The following is a 17,680-nucleotide window of genomic DNA, read 5'->3' as shown; positions in this document are numbered from 1 at the left end:
TTGCATGATTTAGGAGTTTAAGGTGACCATAAAAAGATATTTCTGAGCCTCACTGGAGTTTCAATGGGGCAAATCTGTTTGTCCATAAATTATGAATGCTAAACACCCTACAGCCTTGTTGTTATGGATGGGTTTATTCACATATGAAACTTGACAACGTCTTTAGTACAGCCTTAATCTAAGTCAGAGTTTATAATATGCTCTAATTAGTTGGTATTTAAAAAAAATTAAAGGGAGCTGTTATCATAAGTATCTTTGTCATGCATAGTGTTCTTCAGTTACTACATGTGAAATGAAATTAATTATTTGAAAAGATTAAGGTCTGTTGCAATACCAGAGATTCTGAACTTTGCAGTTGGAGAGCCACAGCAAACTTTTTCTTCAAGGCATTACAGCATCTAATATGTGAAAAGAATCTTTCTAAGAGAACTGATGCAAAGCATTTTTATTTCTACTTAACACAAATATCTGAAGCTGATTTATCCTCGGGACTAAGCTCTTTGAACGTGTTGTATTAGAGTGGGTAGTTGTGTTTTTATCAGCATTCTGGCAGAGTGCTCTCCTCAATCTGGTTTGGGAGAACGTGGTTCTCCGTCTTTTTCAAGTGCAGCAGTGATAGGGCTTAGCATCATGTGTCGTTCCCTGCCTCTACTTCTCTACAGTAGCTCCTTTGTATGTGGGTATCCAGCTGAGGTGGTGGTCTGCTGGATAAGCTATTCACAGATACATTTGAACCCATTGGGTATGTGGTAATGAATAACTTTGGCCATAGTGACCATGAGATGGTAGAGATTACGATCCTGAGGGAACTGAGGAAGGCGAGTAGTGGTTTAAAAGTCCTTGCTTGATCTCTGGACCATGGACTTTCTCCTTATTTGTGGAACTAGGATCTTGTGAGGAGATATCCTGAAGAGCAAAGATGATATAGGAAAGTGTAATCCAGAAAAAGACCTCCCCAGAAGCATGATGTTGGAGCAATTTAGCTTAGGAGTGCACACACTGTTATAGCCTCTCGCTTTATTGCAGAGTTTGATGTGAGGCCGTGTGGACGCACAGCGGGAAGCTTCTGCTTTCTTCGTGTGGCGGAAACGGATTGCATGTGGAAATAAGTAAGGCAGCCACGTGTATGTGGTGTGCGATCACACATCCATCATTATCAGGGGAAAATTCTTTGGGCAGCAATTATTGTAACCAGGCAAATTTAGATGAATGGAAATGTTGGCTGAGTAATCATTAGTAAAATGTATTTGCATGTGTAAAAATTAATATATGGAAGTAGTTGCTTAGTTTGCCTGTCAAGATTGTTTTATTAGTTTAAGTTAAAATACTTGGGAGAATGGGAAGATGGTGCAGTGAAATGGTTTGGGAAGAGTGATATGACAGTAAACCTAGTGGGTCTAATTGATGGAGCTGTTTGAGATCTTTAAGTAGAAGAATCTGTGACAAACCTGCCAACGTTTCCTTCTTAGTGACTGAGCTCAGTGGTCCAGGAGATATTTCCTCCCCTTTATTCTTAAGAGAGTAAATTAACAAGGGTTTAAATTTAGCATAGCGGCTTTAGTGTAAGAAAGAACTTAATGTGGATTTTTTAAAAACACATCCTGAGAACATATATTATTCTTTAATGAAATCTGAATTATTTTTATTTGCTTAGAAACACCTGAAGATTATGCACATTATTAGCCATATACATGCATTCTGTTTATACGTTTTGGAACCCGCTTCCTTGATATCTACAGAAATATCAAGATTTGATTTAAACAAAAAAAAAAAAAATCTTCATTTTCTGAGAAAGAACTCGAGTCATTTAAGGTAAATTTTCAAAGATGAATTTCCAAACTTCAAATAGGACAGACTGTAAATGTTTTTAACATTTAATTAATATGGATTACATTTTCTTAGTTCCTTTTTCTTCATTGATTTTTGCCATTTGACTAGTCATTTCTATTTGTATATATGAAATATATGGCTTATTGTTAAAAGGATCTCAAATCAAATTGACTTTATTTACTTCAGAATATTCTGAATAATGTTTATTATGGGAATCGTAAAACAGGAACAGACATTTCTAATAGCAGACTATCTCCAAGTGGCTTGATTGAGTTAAAGAATGCCCACTGGGATTAAAACTCGATTAAGAGCAGTTCTTTCGGTATGCTTAGTGGAAGAACTGATTTTTCTTATTTCACAGAACTACCAGCCTGATTTATCTGCAGCTCAGCGTTGTCCATCAGTTGAAGGTGTAGACAGATTTATTAGTTTTGCAGTTCATGGATGGGTACGCCAACTTTGCTGTGAACTTTGTAATTCTTTAAACTTGCCTGGGGAGAAGACTAAGAGGTAGATTTTCTTCTGGAAGAGCCTGCTCTGTTTGTCCAGAAAGCTCTTTCTGCAGCAGTTTATTGTTGTCTTATGATAATACCAAATCTCTATGTACTGGTTAATGGAGCAGCTGGGACATACTAATGAACTGATTCATATAGAAACAGCTTACTGGTATAAAAGCAGCAAAGATAAAAGCCCTTTGAAATCTGCGGTTCAGGAGTATTAGTGTTTTTATTCTCCTGTCCCCCAGAATCGCTCTGTGTTCTGCCTGTTTGGATTACTTAAAGGGGGTTTGGATTAATTAGATGAGCAGATATCGGTGTTCTGTCCGTTGCCTGGCATCCTGTCATCTTCAGAAGTATCCACAGCCTTCAGCTGGGACCTCCAGGATGCTGGATGTGTTTTCTCAGAGAAAGATTAGGAGCTGGCTCCAGTATGTCAAAATCCATGATATAGCAATCATTATATTTCACTTATGCTTCTGTTGCTTTGGGTACAAACTGAGGGACAAACACGATCGATTCAAAAATGTGAGCGAAATGGGATGATTTGCATACGAATATCTCACGGCGTGTATTTATACTTGTGTGTATGTATTTGACAGCAGTTACGAACACACGTATATTTTTTCTTTTATTAACTAATGTGTGCTTTTTCATAATTGAAATGCCCTAAATTATGAAGCAAAAAGGGGTATTTGTCTTGGCTTATCTTTTCTCCCATGCAGACATTCATGAGCTCGAGCACGCAGGTGTTGAAAGGTTACTTTGATAGGGTCTGCTTTCAGTAATGCCCTGTCAGGACTTGGGACTCATCCACTCCTTTGATGGAACACTTAGGACAGCAGCATCTTCTGTCAATATTTAGTAGTTGCAGGATTTCAGGTGCTATCATGATGAACCCGAATGTGACCTAAACTGAACTGAAAGCAAGTTGAGGCAGGAATGGCTTTTTATCTTCTTGAATCATGTTTGAAGTTGTGATCGCTCTTTGAAGCATATTTAAATTAATAACCACTGCATTTTCTTGACAATACTGGTAGAGATAATGTGGGTTTTCCATTATTCTGGCCTGGTTTTCCATCATTTCTCAGTTGCAGCGAGGATGATAAATGAACATCACCCAGAAATGATATTTTAAAACATTAGTTTTGCCATGTTGGTGACACACTGGAACAAAGATGATTACCAGTGCTGATGTTTAATTTAAAACTCTCTAAAAATTTTGTACTTGACCCCTTTATATCAAAGTGAACTTGAGGCAAGCTTAGTTTATGCAGGTTTCACAGGCAGTCATGAAAATAATGTGAGTGTTAGATTTATTTTGCAGGCTAAATGATAATTTAATATATTCACTAGGACCACTCAGGGCTACAAAAGAGAACTCTTTCCAGTTGAATTTTCATGCAAATATCTTTATTTGTAGTGTAGAACATTTGAACAGCTAGATACTTGTGTGCAAATTAGTAACACTGTTTATAAATATCTCTGCAATTGAAAGCAGCAGAAGTACCAGATGTGTAATTACATTAGCACAGATATTCTACAGAAAACTGCTCCTGTGAAACAGAAACAAGCTTAATGGGAAAATCTTTGCTTTTGAGAGCGTGTATGCTGTGCACATCATTAACCTGTTAATTAAATCTATTAAGGGCTACATTTTTTGAGGCTTGTTAAATGATTACTTATGTATAAGAACATTTGTTTCTAAAAATCTTCAGTTGCAAAGGGTGGGTTAACATTGTATATGCAGTTGCTTAGTTTTGGTGTAAAATATGCATACAGCATATGTGTATACGTGGCAGATACTTTCCCACGTCACCATTCTTTTACTTCAAAAAATCGTAGAATGATATTTTTTATGGCAACAGTGACCAGATTTCCAAGTTCAAAATTGTGCATCTCTGCTCAGCAAACAGCCCCAGCAGAATACCCGAATCCTCCCTGTCACATCTCGTAGTGGTTTTCAAACCAAACATAGGTCTGTGCTAGCAGAGTCATCCTCAGGATATGTGTTCTCACCTGTTTGAACATTTGAAGGATGTGGTTTTATCCCTTGTGCTGAAGCTCGTGAAGAGTGTGTAAAGGTGCACATCTGCTAGGATTTTGGTGACAGTTAAAGTTTATTCAGAAATATATAATGACTATAAATTCAGAATAACATAAGTGAAACATCTCTCAAAAAGTTAGTAAAGATCTGCCTGTATTTTAAGGCTGACCTGCCAATAATTTTAGGGCACAATTGGATGTACGGACATTTCCATCTGGAACTGATATTCTGTTTCCAGGTTTGGTTTTTTGTTTGTTTTGTTTGTCTTTTGTTTTTTTAATGTTATTTTTTTAATTGAATTTTATTTTATTTAATTTTATTTTTTTAGTGGTGTAGATATTGAAAAGAAAACAAACAAAGAAGCAAGCCCTAAACTCTGCCCTTACCCCTAAACATTCTTGTTCCCAGCTAGGACCGTGGGGTAGCACTCTGCCTGCTGCAGGACTTGAAACGCTTGGGCTCCTGTTAATGTACTGACACAGATTTATGGCCAGGACTACAGTACTCTCTTCTGTTTATCCTTAGAGCATTACTGGCACTTGCTCCAAGGAATCTAACTCAGCTGGAAAAGAAAAAAAACTAAATTAAAAAATAAAACTAGTAGAAAATTGCTTTTTATGTTGTAATGCTTTATTGCTCTGGTTCTAGGTTTTGTTGCTGTGATTTGGGAGGTAAGGTTGCAGAGAAGAACTGCAGCATAGGGACTGTTTCTTGGGATGGGGTGTAGTTTGATGCCATGTCCTGCTCTCCAGCAACTAAATATGTTTCATGTGCTAGTTTGAAAAAACCAAAAAGCTTCAAAAGCGTCATGGGATAATGCAACCTTTTTCATCAGATCCCTGGATCTGTCTGGCCTGATGCACAGATCTTAATCTGACAATATTTTATTTTCACTCACCTGCATGTGCAGTCATTTGGAAAGATGCCTGGCAAAATCTGCCTCCAGATGGGATGGTGGTTTTTCTTTCTTCACACACTTACCTAGATGCTCTGCTTACTTATATTTTGCAATTCTTGTCACAAGATTCCCAAGATTTTTGTAATCTTAACACCTGCAAGTTTGAATGAGGTAATGTAATAATGTTCTCTGAGTGCAAACTGAAGTATTGTCATTATTCTGTTCTTCTGGACCTTGCAATCAAGAAGCTGAATTTATGATGTGATGGGAGATTACTTCAATTTGAAAATTAGTGTCTTTGTCGTTGCCTTTCTTTTACATTAGTTCCCCCACTGCCCCACCAAATTGGATTTCTGTGAGTTGGATTCAGTTAGCTTTTGGGAGGTTGGTGGGTTTTTTGTTTGTTGTTTCTGTGCAAGCTTTTTTTTTTATGTGTGTGTTTATTTTTGGCTTTTTTTTTAGTATTAGCTGTATGCCTGTCATTCTTCCTTGAAGTGAAAACCACTTGCATCTTAAGCCCTTCATCTTGATTTACGCTGTGTGGAAACTTAAGCTCTTTGGTCCTCTTAGATTGATTAGACGCTGCTCAACGCTTTGCCGTTCCTCCTGTCGGCAGCCTGTGCTCACAGCCTCTGCGAGACGAGCAGATTCATTTACTGCTGGAGAACACTTAGGTTCCAAACTTTGGCATACCTGCTTGTACTGTTTATTCTTGCACAAATATTGCAGAGAATTGTGCTTTTCTAAAATACTTTTCCTCTAGAATTTGGAGCATTTAAGTGTGCCTAGGGTAATTGGAAATTTAATTATAAGTAATTAAATGTGGATAATTAAGTATGGACTGTGCAGTGGAAAAGAAAGAGAAAATGCCCACTAAAAGCCATTTGTATAGTTCTGCAATAACCTCTGTCCAGTTTTTATAAAATCGATTGTGCACACATTTAAAAATAGTACTTTTCACATGAATTAATTATGCTATCTGTTGCCAGGGAATTGTTATCATCAGTGTTCTCCATCTCTGCAGAAATACTAATTAGTAGCAGTTTGAGCACCATGGGAAATCCTGCCCCTTGTATAGCTCTTTTATAATGCTTATTCAGAATAATGACTGCCTGGCTCACGTGGTTGAGAAATTATTTCTACGTGATGTCTGTTTTTACCATCTGCCTTTTCTGTTCCAAGACCTCTGGGCCACCCCACTTCTGCTCCAGAGCAAAGAGAGTACCCATGGGCAGAAGAAGGGCTGCCCCAGGTGGGGCTCATCTGAGGTCCCACCTGGAGAATAACCCACCGTAACACTTCTGTAGGGGTGCACGTATCAGCTCTTTAAGACACTGAGGGAGAATTAATGCAATTCCAACATTTAACCCAAGCCAGACTTGGTAGCACGTTGGTGTGCAGTTCTGGATCGCAATTCCTTTACCATTGATCGCCATAATATCTGAGAAAGTATTCTGGCTTCTGTGCCGTAGTGGGTTATAAAACATGTAAGTTGGGAATGACATGAAGATGAGCAGAAAAAATGTAGTTTTCCCTTAAAATATCTGGAGAAGAATGCATACATTTGTGTGAAGTAAATTTTGGTACTTCAGAAAAGTTCTGCAGGTGTGCAGATCGCTGTATTATTTCACAACTTTTTCTGTGAAACTTTTTTTTTTTTTTTGTGAGGGAAAAAAAATTTAAATATTTAAAGTTTAAAAAAACCCCCAGAACGTTGCTTTTATTTCAATGAATAAATACATTGTAAGCTTCATGAAAGAGTAAGAAAATTAGAAACTGCAGTTGTCACAATGCGGAAGAAGGGGTGGCAGTATCTTTTGTGTTTGCCAGGTAACGAATTATTGCAGAACTAAAAGAAGAATTCTCTTTGTGTCTTAGAACTCAAATATGAAGCAGATGTTGAACCACTGCCAGTGCTTCCCCCGCAGCTGTACCAAATGCCCTGTCTTCGAGCAGTGAACCTTTGGCAGCGAGTTTCCTGGTGTGGTTTCTTCAGGAGTCTGTTAGTGCTGATATTGATGTTGTTTGATAAGATTCGATGTAGAGATGTAGATGAGGTGATCTCTTCCAGATGTGAGTGTATCCGCCTCTGCAGGGATCCTACCCATGGCTGGGATATTAGGAGGAAGGTGAATCTGGTGTGAAACCTGGGCTTTGCATACTGGAAAAATGACTTGGAGTAACTCCCTACATGTAGGGCTGCAAGGGGAAGTCAAGGTATGGAAAAGCAGAAAAAAACGTGTGCGAAGCTTGCTGATACGAAATAATCCCGCTCGCAAGTGTATCAAACTCCCTTCTGCTTCCCTTCAAATAGCAGAATACACCTCCTTAACCTCTTACTTGGTTGTGCTTGAAGGGGTCTGAGCTTTACTATAGACTAGAGAGGAGATTTAAACATACTTTAAGAGAAGGCTGGTGGGGATCAGAAGAAGGTATCGTGGAGGTGGGTGCCCAGCACCACCCATGTCTTTCCTCTGGTTCCCTGCCAGCATGCTGGGCACTTGCAGAAGGTGCTTTGTAACCAGTCTTGTATTGATTCTGGGTGTTTTTCGCAGGGAAATAATGGTTTCTACTGGGAAATAAAAACCCCGAAGTCAAGGTGGAGTGACTGAAGTAACATTTTTCAGCTGCATTTTCTATTAAGGTCACATTTACAAACACCTTATAAAGGCTGTTATGTTTTAAAAGGAATTGGTTTTCATAGATGTTTGGAATTTTGAAAAGGTCAGAGTTTGATTATAACTATCTATAATCCAGTTCTGAGTTGTTTTTAATCTGATATGCAGTAAAGTACTCATAGCTGTAATCCACTGATAACATCTATTTATACTTTTTGTTTTTATAGTATATGTAAATTTATATACATTATGGCCTCATCTCCTAATGTCAGCTGCTATCAAGGCAAGAAATCTGTTCTCACGAACCCTGAGAATGTGTCAGATGAGTATTACAGAAACGTTTTGGTATGTGTGGGGTTTTTTTTTCTCTTTTAACCAAGAGTTGAAAGAAAAGAATCTTTTTCCCTGGGCTGCCTCTGAGGTGTGGGCACATGATGGAGTAGCTCAGCTAATGCAGTTTACATTAGTGCTTAATATTGAGGAGCCCTGCCTTCAAGTGCCAAGGGGTTAGTAAATCACTGAATTTTCATAAACAGCAGTCTTCATTACATTTTGCTGCAGAATGTCTTTCTTGCTGGAGTGTGTCTTGAGTGTTACCGCGTGTGGATAATAAGGCAAAAACCTGAAATGTAAAATTGGAACAAACTGCTGCATGGCTATAAGTCACTAAACTTCACGTTTACTCAGATTGAAAAGAAGATGAATAACTAAGCTGCTGAATTACTCATTTGTGTAGGTCATGAAAGTTTAAAAATATGCTGCAGGTATTTAAAATTAATCCCAGGAATCAGAGGAATTTTATATCCCTTGTGTGACAGACTGCAAGCGGTACAATGGTCTTTTGTTTTGTATAGCATCTTTCATACACGTTAGAGGAGAAGGTGTTTTACTGAATTGCTGTTAATAATAAATAGCTAAATAATCGAGGCAGTTAAGTATGGGCAAGGAAGAGAAGCTGATTCTATGATTCTATGATTCTATGATTCTATGATTCTATGATTCTTTTCCAACTCAAACCATTTGATGATTCTATGACTCTGTACAGATATTTTAGTCTTTTCAATTTGCAAGAAAAGATGTGAATGGACCAAATACACTGACATGGAGAGAGCATGATATGGAAATGATACAGTGTTCATCAGCATAGAGATATATTTGTCTAACTAATACAAAATATTAATATTGAGCATCTTTGCATTGTGTTGAAAAAAATAGTGTCGATGAAATATGTGATAGTTCATGTGATCTGTGACAATTTGCTTCATAATTAATAAACACACCTTGAAGTCTCATAAAAATATGTAATTCTCATAAAATTACATAAAAATTATATGAATCTCATAAAAACTTCCCATAAATTAACCAATTGTGAGGAAACCAATTCAGTCGAACTTATTTTTTTTCTGCAGTTGCTAATAGTTAAGATTAATTGGTTTTAATGCTGTTACGATTAAAGTTCATATGTTGTCTGAGTCAGTTGTTATCTGTTCCCAGGAATCACAGAATGCGTTGGAGCCTTCCATTTCATATAAACATGCTCTGGCGGAAGGATGCTAGAATGACATCAAAAGTGGTTATATGACATTTCAAACAGAAGCATTCAATTAACGTGAACACTGCAGTGATCTTCTGAAGTTACGATTGCGGCTGGTGGAGTCATTCCTCAGCCAGGCATTAAAGAAGCCTTATGTCTCTGTTATGATATTTGAGATCTTTGTCTAAGAATTAGTATATTCTGTTTAAAACTAAATTGCTAAAGTATAGAACAATTGCTCCTAAATTTGATACTTAAACTGAAAGAAAAAGTGGAGGACTGTTGCAGTGATTGTCTATTAATTTTTTTCAGTGTTCTTTCACTATCTTATGTGTCAGATGTGAATTGGATGAGATCTATTACCTGTTTGAAATAAATTACTAACACAATACTTCATTTAACTGATTGCTAATCTTGCCCTAAGTTTGCAAATTAGTACGTTATCACAAGGACAGTATAATTGTGGAAGAAACTTATTGTTGAATGAATTCTGAGATGGTGAAAGGGTTGCAATCAAGTTATGTGTCACATTAAGCAGCATAATTATTGCAGCAATTCTTATTAAGCAATAACATACTTATTAAGCATCTCTTATTGGGATTCCTATTTCAAATTTGATGTTTAGTGGTGTTTCATTGTGTCTGTAATATGTAATTATTATCTGAATCGCCTGCTTGCCTTATGCTTGTGTGACCTGTGTGTCAAAGAGCAGATGCCGCTGTATCCTTTCAGACATAATTATTGCATAATTGTAGGTAGGTGTTGCAGGGAGGAAAGGCAAATCAGTGCGCATTACATCAAATAAACTACAATTGCAGTGTTATTGCATGCTTTAATGGGATTAGATAAGATGTATGGGGTGATTGTATGGTATTCTCTGTCTGACAAAAGATGGCAAACAGAATAAAGTGTAGTTTTTCTTTGGTAGAGTGACTTATTAGTGCCTTTAGTGTCATTATACCTGTGGTGTTATAGATGTCTTGTAAGAGACAATAGGATGTCTTTGTTTACAGTTTTCCATAAACAAAGGCATCACACTGTCTCCTACAATTTTTATACAGGTCAAACAAGTTTTGCTTGACTTTTTATTTTTTGACATAATAATTTGAATAAATTTCTCTTACTTTGCTTGACTAATGGATTTATTTGTGCTATTGCAGTCTCCTTAGTACTTTGCAGATCTCAGTGGTATTTTTTTAGTGAAAACCTTTTCTTGGCATGGCAAGAATTCCTAGTGGACAAAGACTTACATTCAGTTAGATGCTCCTTCAATAGAGTAATCCAGGTTGGAAAGGACCATGGGAGGTCATCTGGTTGAACCTTCTGCTCAGAGCAGAGTCAATGTTGGATTCATACCAGAAGGCCCAGGTCTTTGTTCAGTCAGATCTTGAAAACCTCCAAGGCAGTTTTCTGCTGTCTGTTGAGACAGCCTGTTCCTAGAGTTATCCTCATAGTGAGGAGGTCTTTCCTTACATCCATCTTGGAGCTCCTCTGTTTCAACATATGTCCCCTGTCTCTCATTTTCCCACCTGCGTCCTGCTATGATGAGATCAAATATTCATCCAGTATCTGATCAGGATGCAATGGTTAGGAGATGGATGGTATCCATACTTTGCCTTGGTGTTTTTGTGCTTTTTACAGACAGATCACTGTGGACTGTATTTCATTTTATTTAGTCTTCTGCTTCAATTATCAATTGTCTTCCATTCCAAAATGGAACTTATAAAATATCTTTCTGAAATTCTGGATTTGATGCCTAGATTCCAGTGGGTTTTTCATAAAATGTAGTTAATATTATTCACACTGTGCTGAGATGTTTCTTTTAGTTGACTCATTATTTGAAGGAAAGTGTAAATTTAATGTGACTCTTCTAAAAATAATTAAATTCTAATGACTACGAAGTATTTACATCCTTCTTCTCATTTAAGCTACAGAACAGGATATTTAACTAAGCCATGAAACATTGTGGATAAGTTTACTGCCGTGTCCTGAAGAGATCATCAGGAAGTGAAAAAAAAATCTATGGTAATAGGATTTGCATCTAATTTTTAACCTTGTTTTTTATGCTTTTTTTTTTTTTTGGTATGCCAAGAGCAGGCTACATTTTTAGCATATTTGCCAGAGAATAATTGCAAATTGTGATGTGTCTAACGATAGTGTAATTACTTTTGAGTTTTTACTTTTTTTGGGGGTAATTTTTCATTCTAAATTTGCATCTGACATTAAATAATGACCACTTCTTGCTAGGGCTTCTGCTCTTTCTCTCTCTATTCTGTTAATGTAGGGATTGGTAAATCTGCAGCTATTACATAGAGTAGTTGACGAGTAACACCCAGAAATCTTTAAAAAGTACTAACGAGATGAGCTCTGTGCAGTAGTGAAAGAGCAATGGTAGGTTTGCTGAGTGTAATTTGCCTAGTCCTCCGCTATGATTGCGTTGTATTGCTCCGTGGGGAGGGTTAATGCTCTTTTTAATGCTATTTGCTGTCCTAAGAAATAAGTAGTTAATCCTTAATTGGTGTAATGTGTTTCAAGCTCCCATTGATGACTAAAGTACTATAATGCACTATGCTGAACTGAAGCAATATTACCCATGAATTTTTGCTTTAAAAAGTGTGCTAAAGCCCAAACTTTTCCTGCGCTGGAGCTTCCACATCTCAAAACATTAAACTGCCTTTGCCGAGCTCCTTCAGAGAAATGAATGTTGAAATAAGCTTATGATCCTATTGTGTTGTGATGCTTTGTCTCTGAGCTAGTTACTTTTCTCTGTTAATAAAAAGCCACCTAGTACTTCAGGCTTGAGTTTTGACTATTATTTTTAGTGAGATGACATAATCTGATGTCTGGGTTTGAATCTTGTTGGCATTTCTATAAGAATATTCTTTTAAATCAAGGTGAAGTATCAAGGATGAACAGTTAAATTATCGATGGACCTCTTAATGTAAGTGAACTTCAAAAGAATAGTTAAAGATTATCTTTTTCCAACATTTAGTTTTTAAGCACCTTGAATCCCATTGAAAAGCCTGTACAGCTTGTAGAGCACAGTATAGTTTGATGCTGCCTTTTCCTGTTCAAGATATCTGTCACGGCTGAGTCCTTACCTTGCGGTGTGAAAACAGAGGCATACAAGGGACAAAGATTTTTCACATAGCTGAAGGATTCAACAAAAGCTGGAGATGTCTAAACCCTGACAACTCTGAAAACCCTTCTTGCCTCCTACCTGTCCACCCTGGGAAAAGATGCCAGACTGAGGGCAGAGTTGCAATCTCAGCCTCAAGGTTGAGGGAGGAGGAGCGCCCACAGAAGGGACGTGTCAACAGCGTGGGATGTTAGAGGACAAGCTTGGCTATATCCAGTTCCTGTTTGCTTTTTCTCCTTTATTAACAATGAAAGAAGAACATGATTTTTGATTCATTTGTTCTTTTTTTTCTTATGCAATGTCAGCCCCCTGACTCTGGAGGATTAAGTTCTCTGTTGATGAAGAAAGAGTGATGGGATTACCAACAAAAGTGCCATCAGCTGAATGAAATAGAGGCTATTATACTTGCAGCCATTATGAGGCCGTTTTTGGTTTTCATGTGTGTGTTTGGTTTTGTAGTGTAAGCATATAACTGATTCTGGTATTTTAAAGTCAATTTGATAACAACTTGACTGGAGTAACATTTGTTACTATAAGTTGATCTATTTATTGTAAGTTCATTGTCTGTCTTGAAAAAGGTAAAAAAAATAGGGTAGTTGCAGTGTGTTTTCAAGTGAGAATTATGTATGCAGTGTTCTTACCAAGTGAAATGGGTTTGTTATGAGATATTGGAAAGTTTTTAAACTCGGAAACGAGATGAGAGCCTCTTGAGACATGATCATCAAAATCCCTGTAATATGTTAAGATTCAGCCCCTGTGCTTTTCTCCACCTTTTCAGTTTGTAAGCAGTTTTGTACTTTATAACCCTCACATTATTTTTTGGCTTGGTGGATTTTTGTCTAATATTGTCACAGAAAAATCTTTCTATTTAGCCTTGTGTGATTATGTTCACTTGCAAATCCTCAAATAAGGTTCATAGGATTACACATCTATGTTTACGTGCTCCAGAACTAAAAATGACCTCGCAGGGTTTAATTTTAGTTTCATTTCTCTTCCTGAATGACTAGCTTCACCATCTCCTCTAGTGCCATGTGCTGCAAATGGAAATGGTTTGCTCGACCTACAGGCCGGGGTAATTTAGAAATTGATGCACGTGAGGTATCGTCTTTGCTCCCGGGGCTCTGCCCTCAGAGTGGTACCCTGCAGGACCTATCCTGCAGTACATACACTGTCACATAAAGTCAATTTCTGTATTTCAGATTCCTATTAAGAATTTGTTCTTATATTCATGGGATTTATCCTCACCGTTTTATCACCATGGATGATGATTCAGCTGCTTCCCATTGCAGTTTATTCCATTGACTAATTGCTCTATTAAGATGGTTTCCCTCTTATCTAACTTGATTTTCTTTTCCTATTAGATTATTGTTCCTCTGTGATCATTTTTATATTCATTTTACAAGTGAAGTTAAGTATTCATATTTCCTCAGGCTTTGGGATGCATTTTACTGCTACAGAAGTCTGCCTGACCTACCTTTAATTTGACATGTTGTGAGGCATTGAAAAGTACTATCTTTTACCACCAAGTTTCTGCAAGTAGTTGATCTCTAGTGATGGGAGGACACTGGGAAAAGAAATGAGTTGCAGCCTTTAGGAAGCACTTAACCAGTTTTAGGGACCTTTTATTACCAATTATTACCTTTTAATACGTGGCCGGGCATTGGTTTGAACATCAGGACAGATCCGTGGCGAGAGTATTGCATGGTATTTCTAAACATCCCCTCTTTTGCAGGTCACTGGGGCCGGTGTGTAGGTGACTGTGGCTTGGGTGGCGTTCGGAGCCGGGCCATCTGGTGCACCCACGTGGAGGGCTGGACAACATACCACGCAAACTGCAACCAGAAGGACAAACCAGAAAGCCAGAGGAGGTGCTTTAAAGTCTGTGACTGGCACCTAGAGCTGTTCGAGTGGGAAGTTTCAGGATGGGACACATGTGGGCTTGTCCCCTTTGCTGGTGTTGAGGTGGGAGCTGGGACTTGCGTCACCGCGCAGCACGGGTTGCAGCACCGGAGAGTCCGCTGCCTCCAGAAGCTGAACAGAACTGTTGTTGCCAACGAAATATGTGAGTATTTCATGCCGCAGCCACCTGCCGAACAAGCCTGCCTGGTGCCCTGCCCACGGGACTGTGTCGTGTCCGAGTTCTCCAGCTGGTCTGAGTGTGGCACGGGCTGTGCCAAAAGCTTGCAGCACCGCACACGGGTGGTCATCGCTCCTCCTCTCTATGGGGGTGCCCCGTGCCCAAATCTGACCGAATCCAGAACCTGTGGTACTCCTGCCTGCCCTCTTGAGGAGGAGAACACCTTCAGCCTCAGAGTTGGGTCTTGGGGTGAGTGCCAGCTTTCCCATCCTGAAGCTATTGACCAAGCAGGGAGGACTATGTCGGATTTTGGTTTGGACTCTGGAGAGCGGAGCACGTCAGGACTTCAAGGCTACAACCCCCCGCATCGTCCTGGGGAGGTGGAGATTGGTTACCAAACCAGGCAGGTCAGGTGTGTAAGGAGCGATGGAAAAAATGCAGCGCTGAGGTAAGAGTGCTTTTGCTTTTGTTTCATCCCCAGTGGACTTGTTTGACAGAGTGCTTGCTTTGCGTGGCAGCACCAGACCAAATGTACTCCTGTTCCTGAGTTTTAAATGCAAATTTCTATGTGTTTTTTTATGGTCTTTTTTTGATTTAATTCCCTTCTTGAAAAGCCGACATATGCTGAAGATTTTGCGTACTTCTACGATTTGTGGCTGTTTAATTCATTTTATGTTTTTAATAATTCTCTTCTATATTTTTTTGTGTTGTTTTGAGGAAACACTGAGGAAATGGAATTATATATCACTTTGTAGTGTTGCTGGGCCCTGGCAGTGGGAGAGGGAGACTTCATTCTCAGTCTTGTACTGCATATATTTGGCAGAAGAGGCTAAAATTGCACCATCTTAAGCTCCTTATTTCTTACAAATAAACACTGCATAAAATAAATCTGAAAAGTTTGACTGTGCGAATATGCTAGAACATTTTTCTTCGAAGGATAGGTCAATGTGCAAACCTGTGATTGTCCTTCTACTTACTGAGGAGCCTTCCCATCCGAGTGTAACTCTTTGACGGTGATGAGAGACATGAATTGCTTTTCTTCCTTGTCCTTACATGTTTTATCTAACAATTTCTCTTAGTCTGTGTAGGGTGCTTTGCTGTAATTCACATGTGAAGGTTATAGTAATGTGCAGTAAATAATAGAAAGACTTATTCTCTCCATTTGTCGCATTTAAATTTAAGGTATCTAAGCTCTGCCATTTGACTTCAGGCTGGATTTGGGTAGGTGCCAGAAGCTATAGATGACTGAGAAATTGATTGAGTTTGGAGAAAGCCAAGATTTCTGGAGAACATCTTGTGTTCTATTTTTCAAGGATATTAGAAGTTCTTCAAAAATCCTGCTCCTAAATTTTGCAGAAATCAATCTGTTTCTCAGTCACCTATAGCTCCTGGCACCTGGCGCAAACTCAAATGGCAGAGAGAAGGGATTATTTTACATCCAATTCTCTACTCCTGTTAATGTCTGCAGTGGTTTTGTGCACATACTGAGGTGAAAATACACATTCTAGCCTTTTTCTTCCCCCCTCCTGTTACACCTGTAGCAAAGTATGTTTTTCGTTAGCTGTCTGGATGAAAGTCAAGCTTTGTGAACTCTTCCAGCAGCTTCTAACATCTTGACTTTATTACTTGTCTCTAAATATATGCTGGTTCTAAACATACAGATACTGTGCTCATGTAGCCACTTGATGTTAGTGGGCTCACTCGTGATTTATGGCACTGCGTGACCAGCAGCAGGTTTATGACTTCTAACACATGTTATCTGTTCTTCTTGTATCTCTTTCCTTATGTGAAGCTCTGGGAAGGGAATCCTGACTTTGTTAAAATTTCACTCACTCTGCCCTCACACACTTCCTGCTGTATTCCCTGTAAGAATGGGGAATGGAAAACAGTGTTTTTACAAATATTTTATCTTTCTTGTGCTACTGTATGAGTTATGCATTGAATTTCTGGATGACAGTGCAGAGGGTCCCAGGAGCTTTAGATTTTGGTGACTCTGCCCCTTTGCGGGCTGTCTTTTCCTTGCTCCTTTCTGGGTTTTTTGCTGATCTAGCCCTCTTTTTTGAGAGCTCCATTAGCTGCCTCCTGGTAGACTTTCTGCTGAGGCTGTGCCTCAGGTTTACTGCAGACAGCTGAGCCTGATCCATCCCTTACTCTAACTCCAAATACAAGAGGAAAGCTCATTGATTGAATAGAAGACGAAAGGTCACGTCATTTTACGGTGTCCAGATAGTCACCTGCTTTTCCTTTCTCCTTTGGGACCTAAAATCCAAACCTAAAAATCCAGCCGAAAAACCCAGTCTGTGTTTATTTCCAGGGCTGGGATATCACTGATATCAAATAACCCTGACGACAACTCCCTTTAAGCATCCTCTGTTAATGTCCTCTTTGTTTTGCTGTGCAGTGTATTTGCTGCTTTCCTTCTGAAGAATGGAACCGATCTTTCAGATGTCGCTTTACAAGAGAGATGATATTTTGGCTGCTGATAAAGACGAGTAAATGCATTTGCACAGCCCTGTAGCGGGGTTTGGCAGGTAGCCAAGTGTCTGCTGTAAAACAGGAAAGAAACGCCTTATTTGTGCTTTTTTTTTTATTAATTTTCCTGGCCGAGGTTTCCCATTTCCAGTGGGTCCTTTCCAACCTGGTGATTCTATGATTCTATGATTTTGATTTACACCATGGAGTAAGCACTAATGAGAGATACAAATTAGATATTTGGAAAACGGAGACAAGAGAAGAGAACATCCTAAGATGTGTTTTAATGGTGGACTCTGAGGCGTTGGTCTGCCAGGGCTTTGCCACCACCCTGCCTCTTGCCACTACCTGATTCTTGGAGAAAGCAGTGGATCACAGAATCTTAGAATAGTTTGGGTTGGAAGGGACCTTAAAGATCATCTAGTTCCAACCTCCCTGCCATGGGCAGGGACACCTCCCGCTGGCTCAGGCTTGCCCATCCAACCTGGCCTTGAACACCTCCAGGGATGGGGCAGCCACAGCTTCCCTGGGCAACCTGTGCCAGGGCCTCACCACTTACAGAGTGAAA

The 17,680-nt window shown here is 38.9% G+C and overlaps 1 protein-coding gene across 6 annotated transcripts in view; it reads left to right on the top strand.

Moving 5' to 3' along the window:
* The window catches only part of THSD7B (thrombospondin type 1 domain containing 7B), a 395,032-nt gene that overhangs the window by 160,960 nt on the left and 216,392 nt on the right, over positions 1–17,680 (top strand). For all 6 annotated transcript variants that reach the window (XM_054070664.1, XM_054070665.1, XM_054070666.1 and 3 more), the window contains one exon: positions 14,296–15,088. In XM_054070664.1, coding sequence (XP_053926639.1) covers positions 14,296–15,088 — 793 coding nt within the window. The remainder of the gene's footprint in view (positions 1–14,295; positions 15,089–17,680) is intronic.

Source organism: Cuculus canorus, chromosome 6 (genome assembly GCF_017976375.1).
Source record: "Cuculus canorus isolate bCucCan1 chromosome 6, bCucCan1.pri, whole genome shotgun sequence".
Taxonomy (NCBI): Eukaryota; Metazoa; Chordata; class Aves; order Cuculiformes; family Cuculidae; genus Cuculus; species Cuculus canorus.
This window is presented reverse-complemented; position numbering and strand designations above follow the sequence as displayed.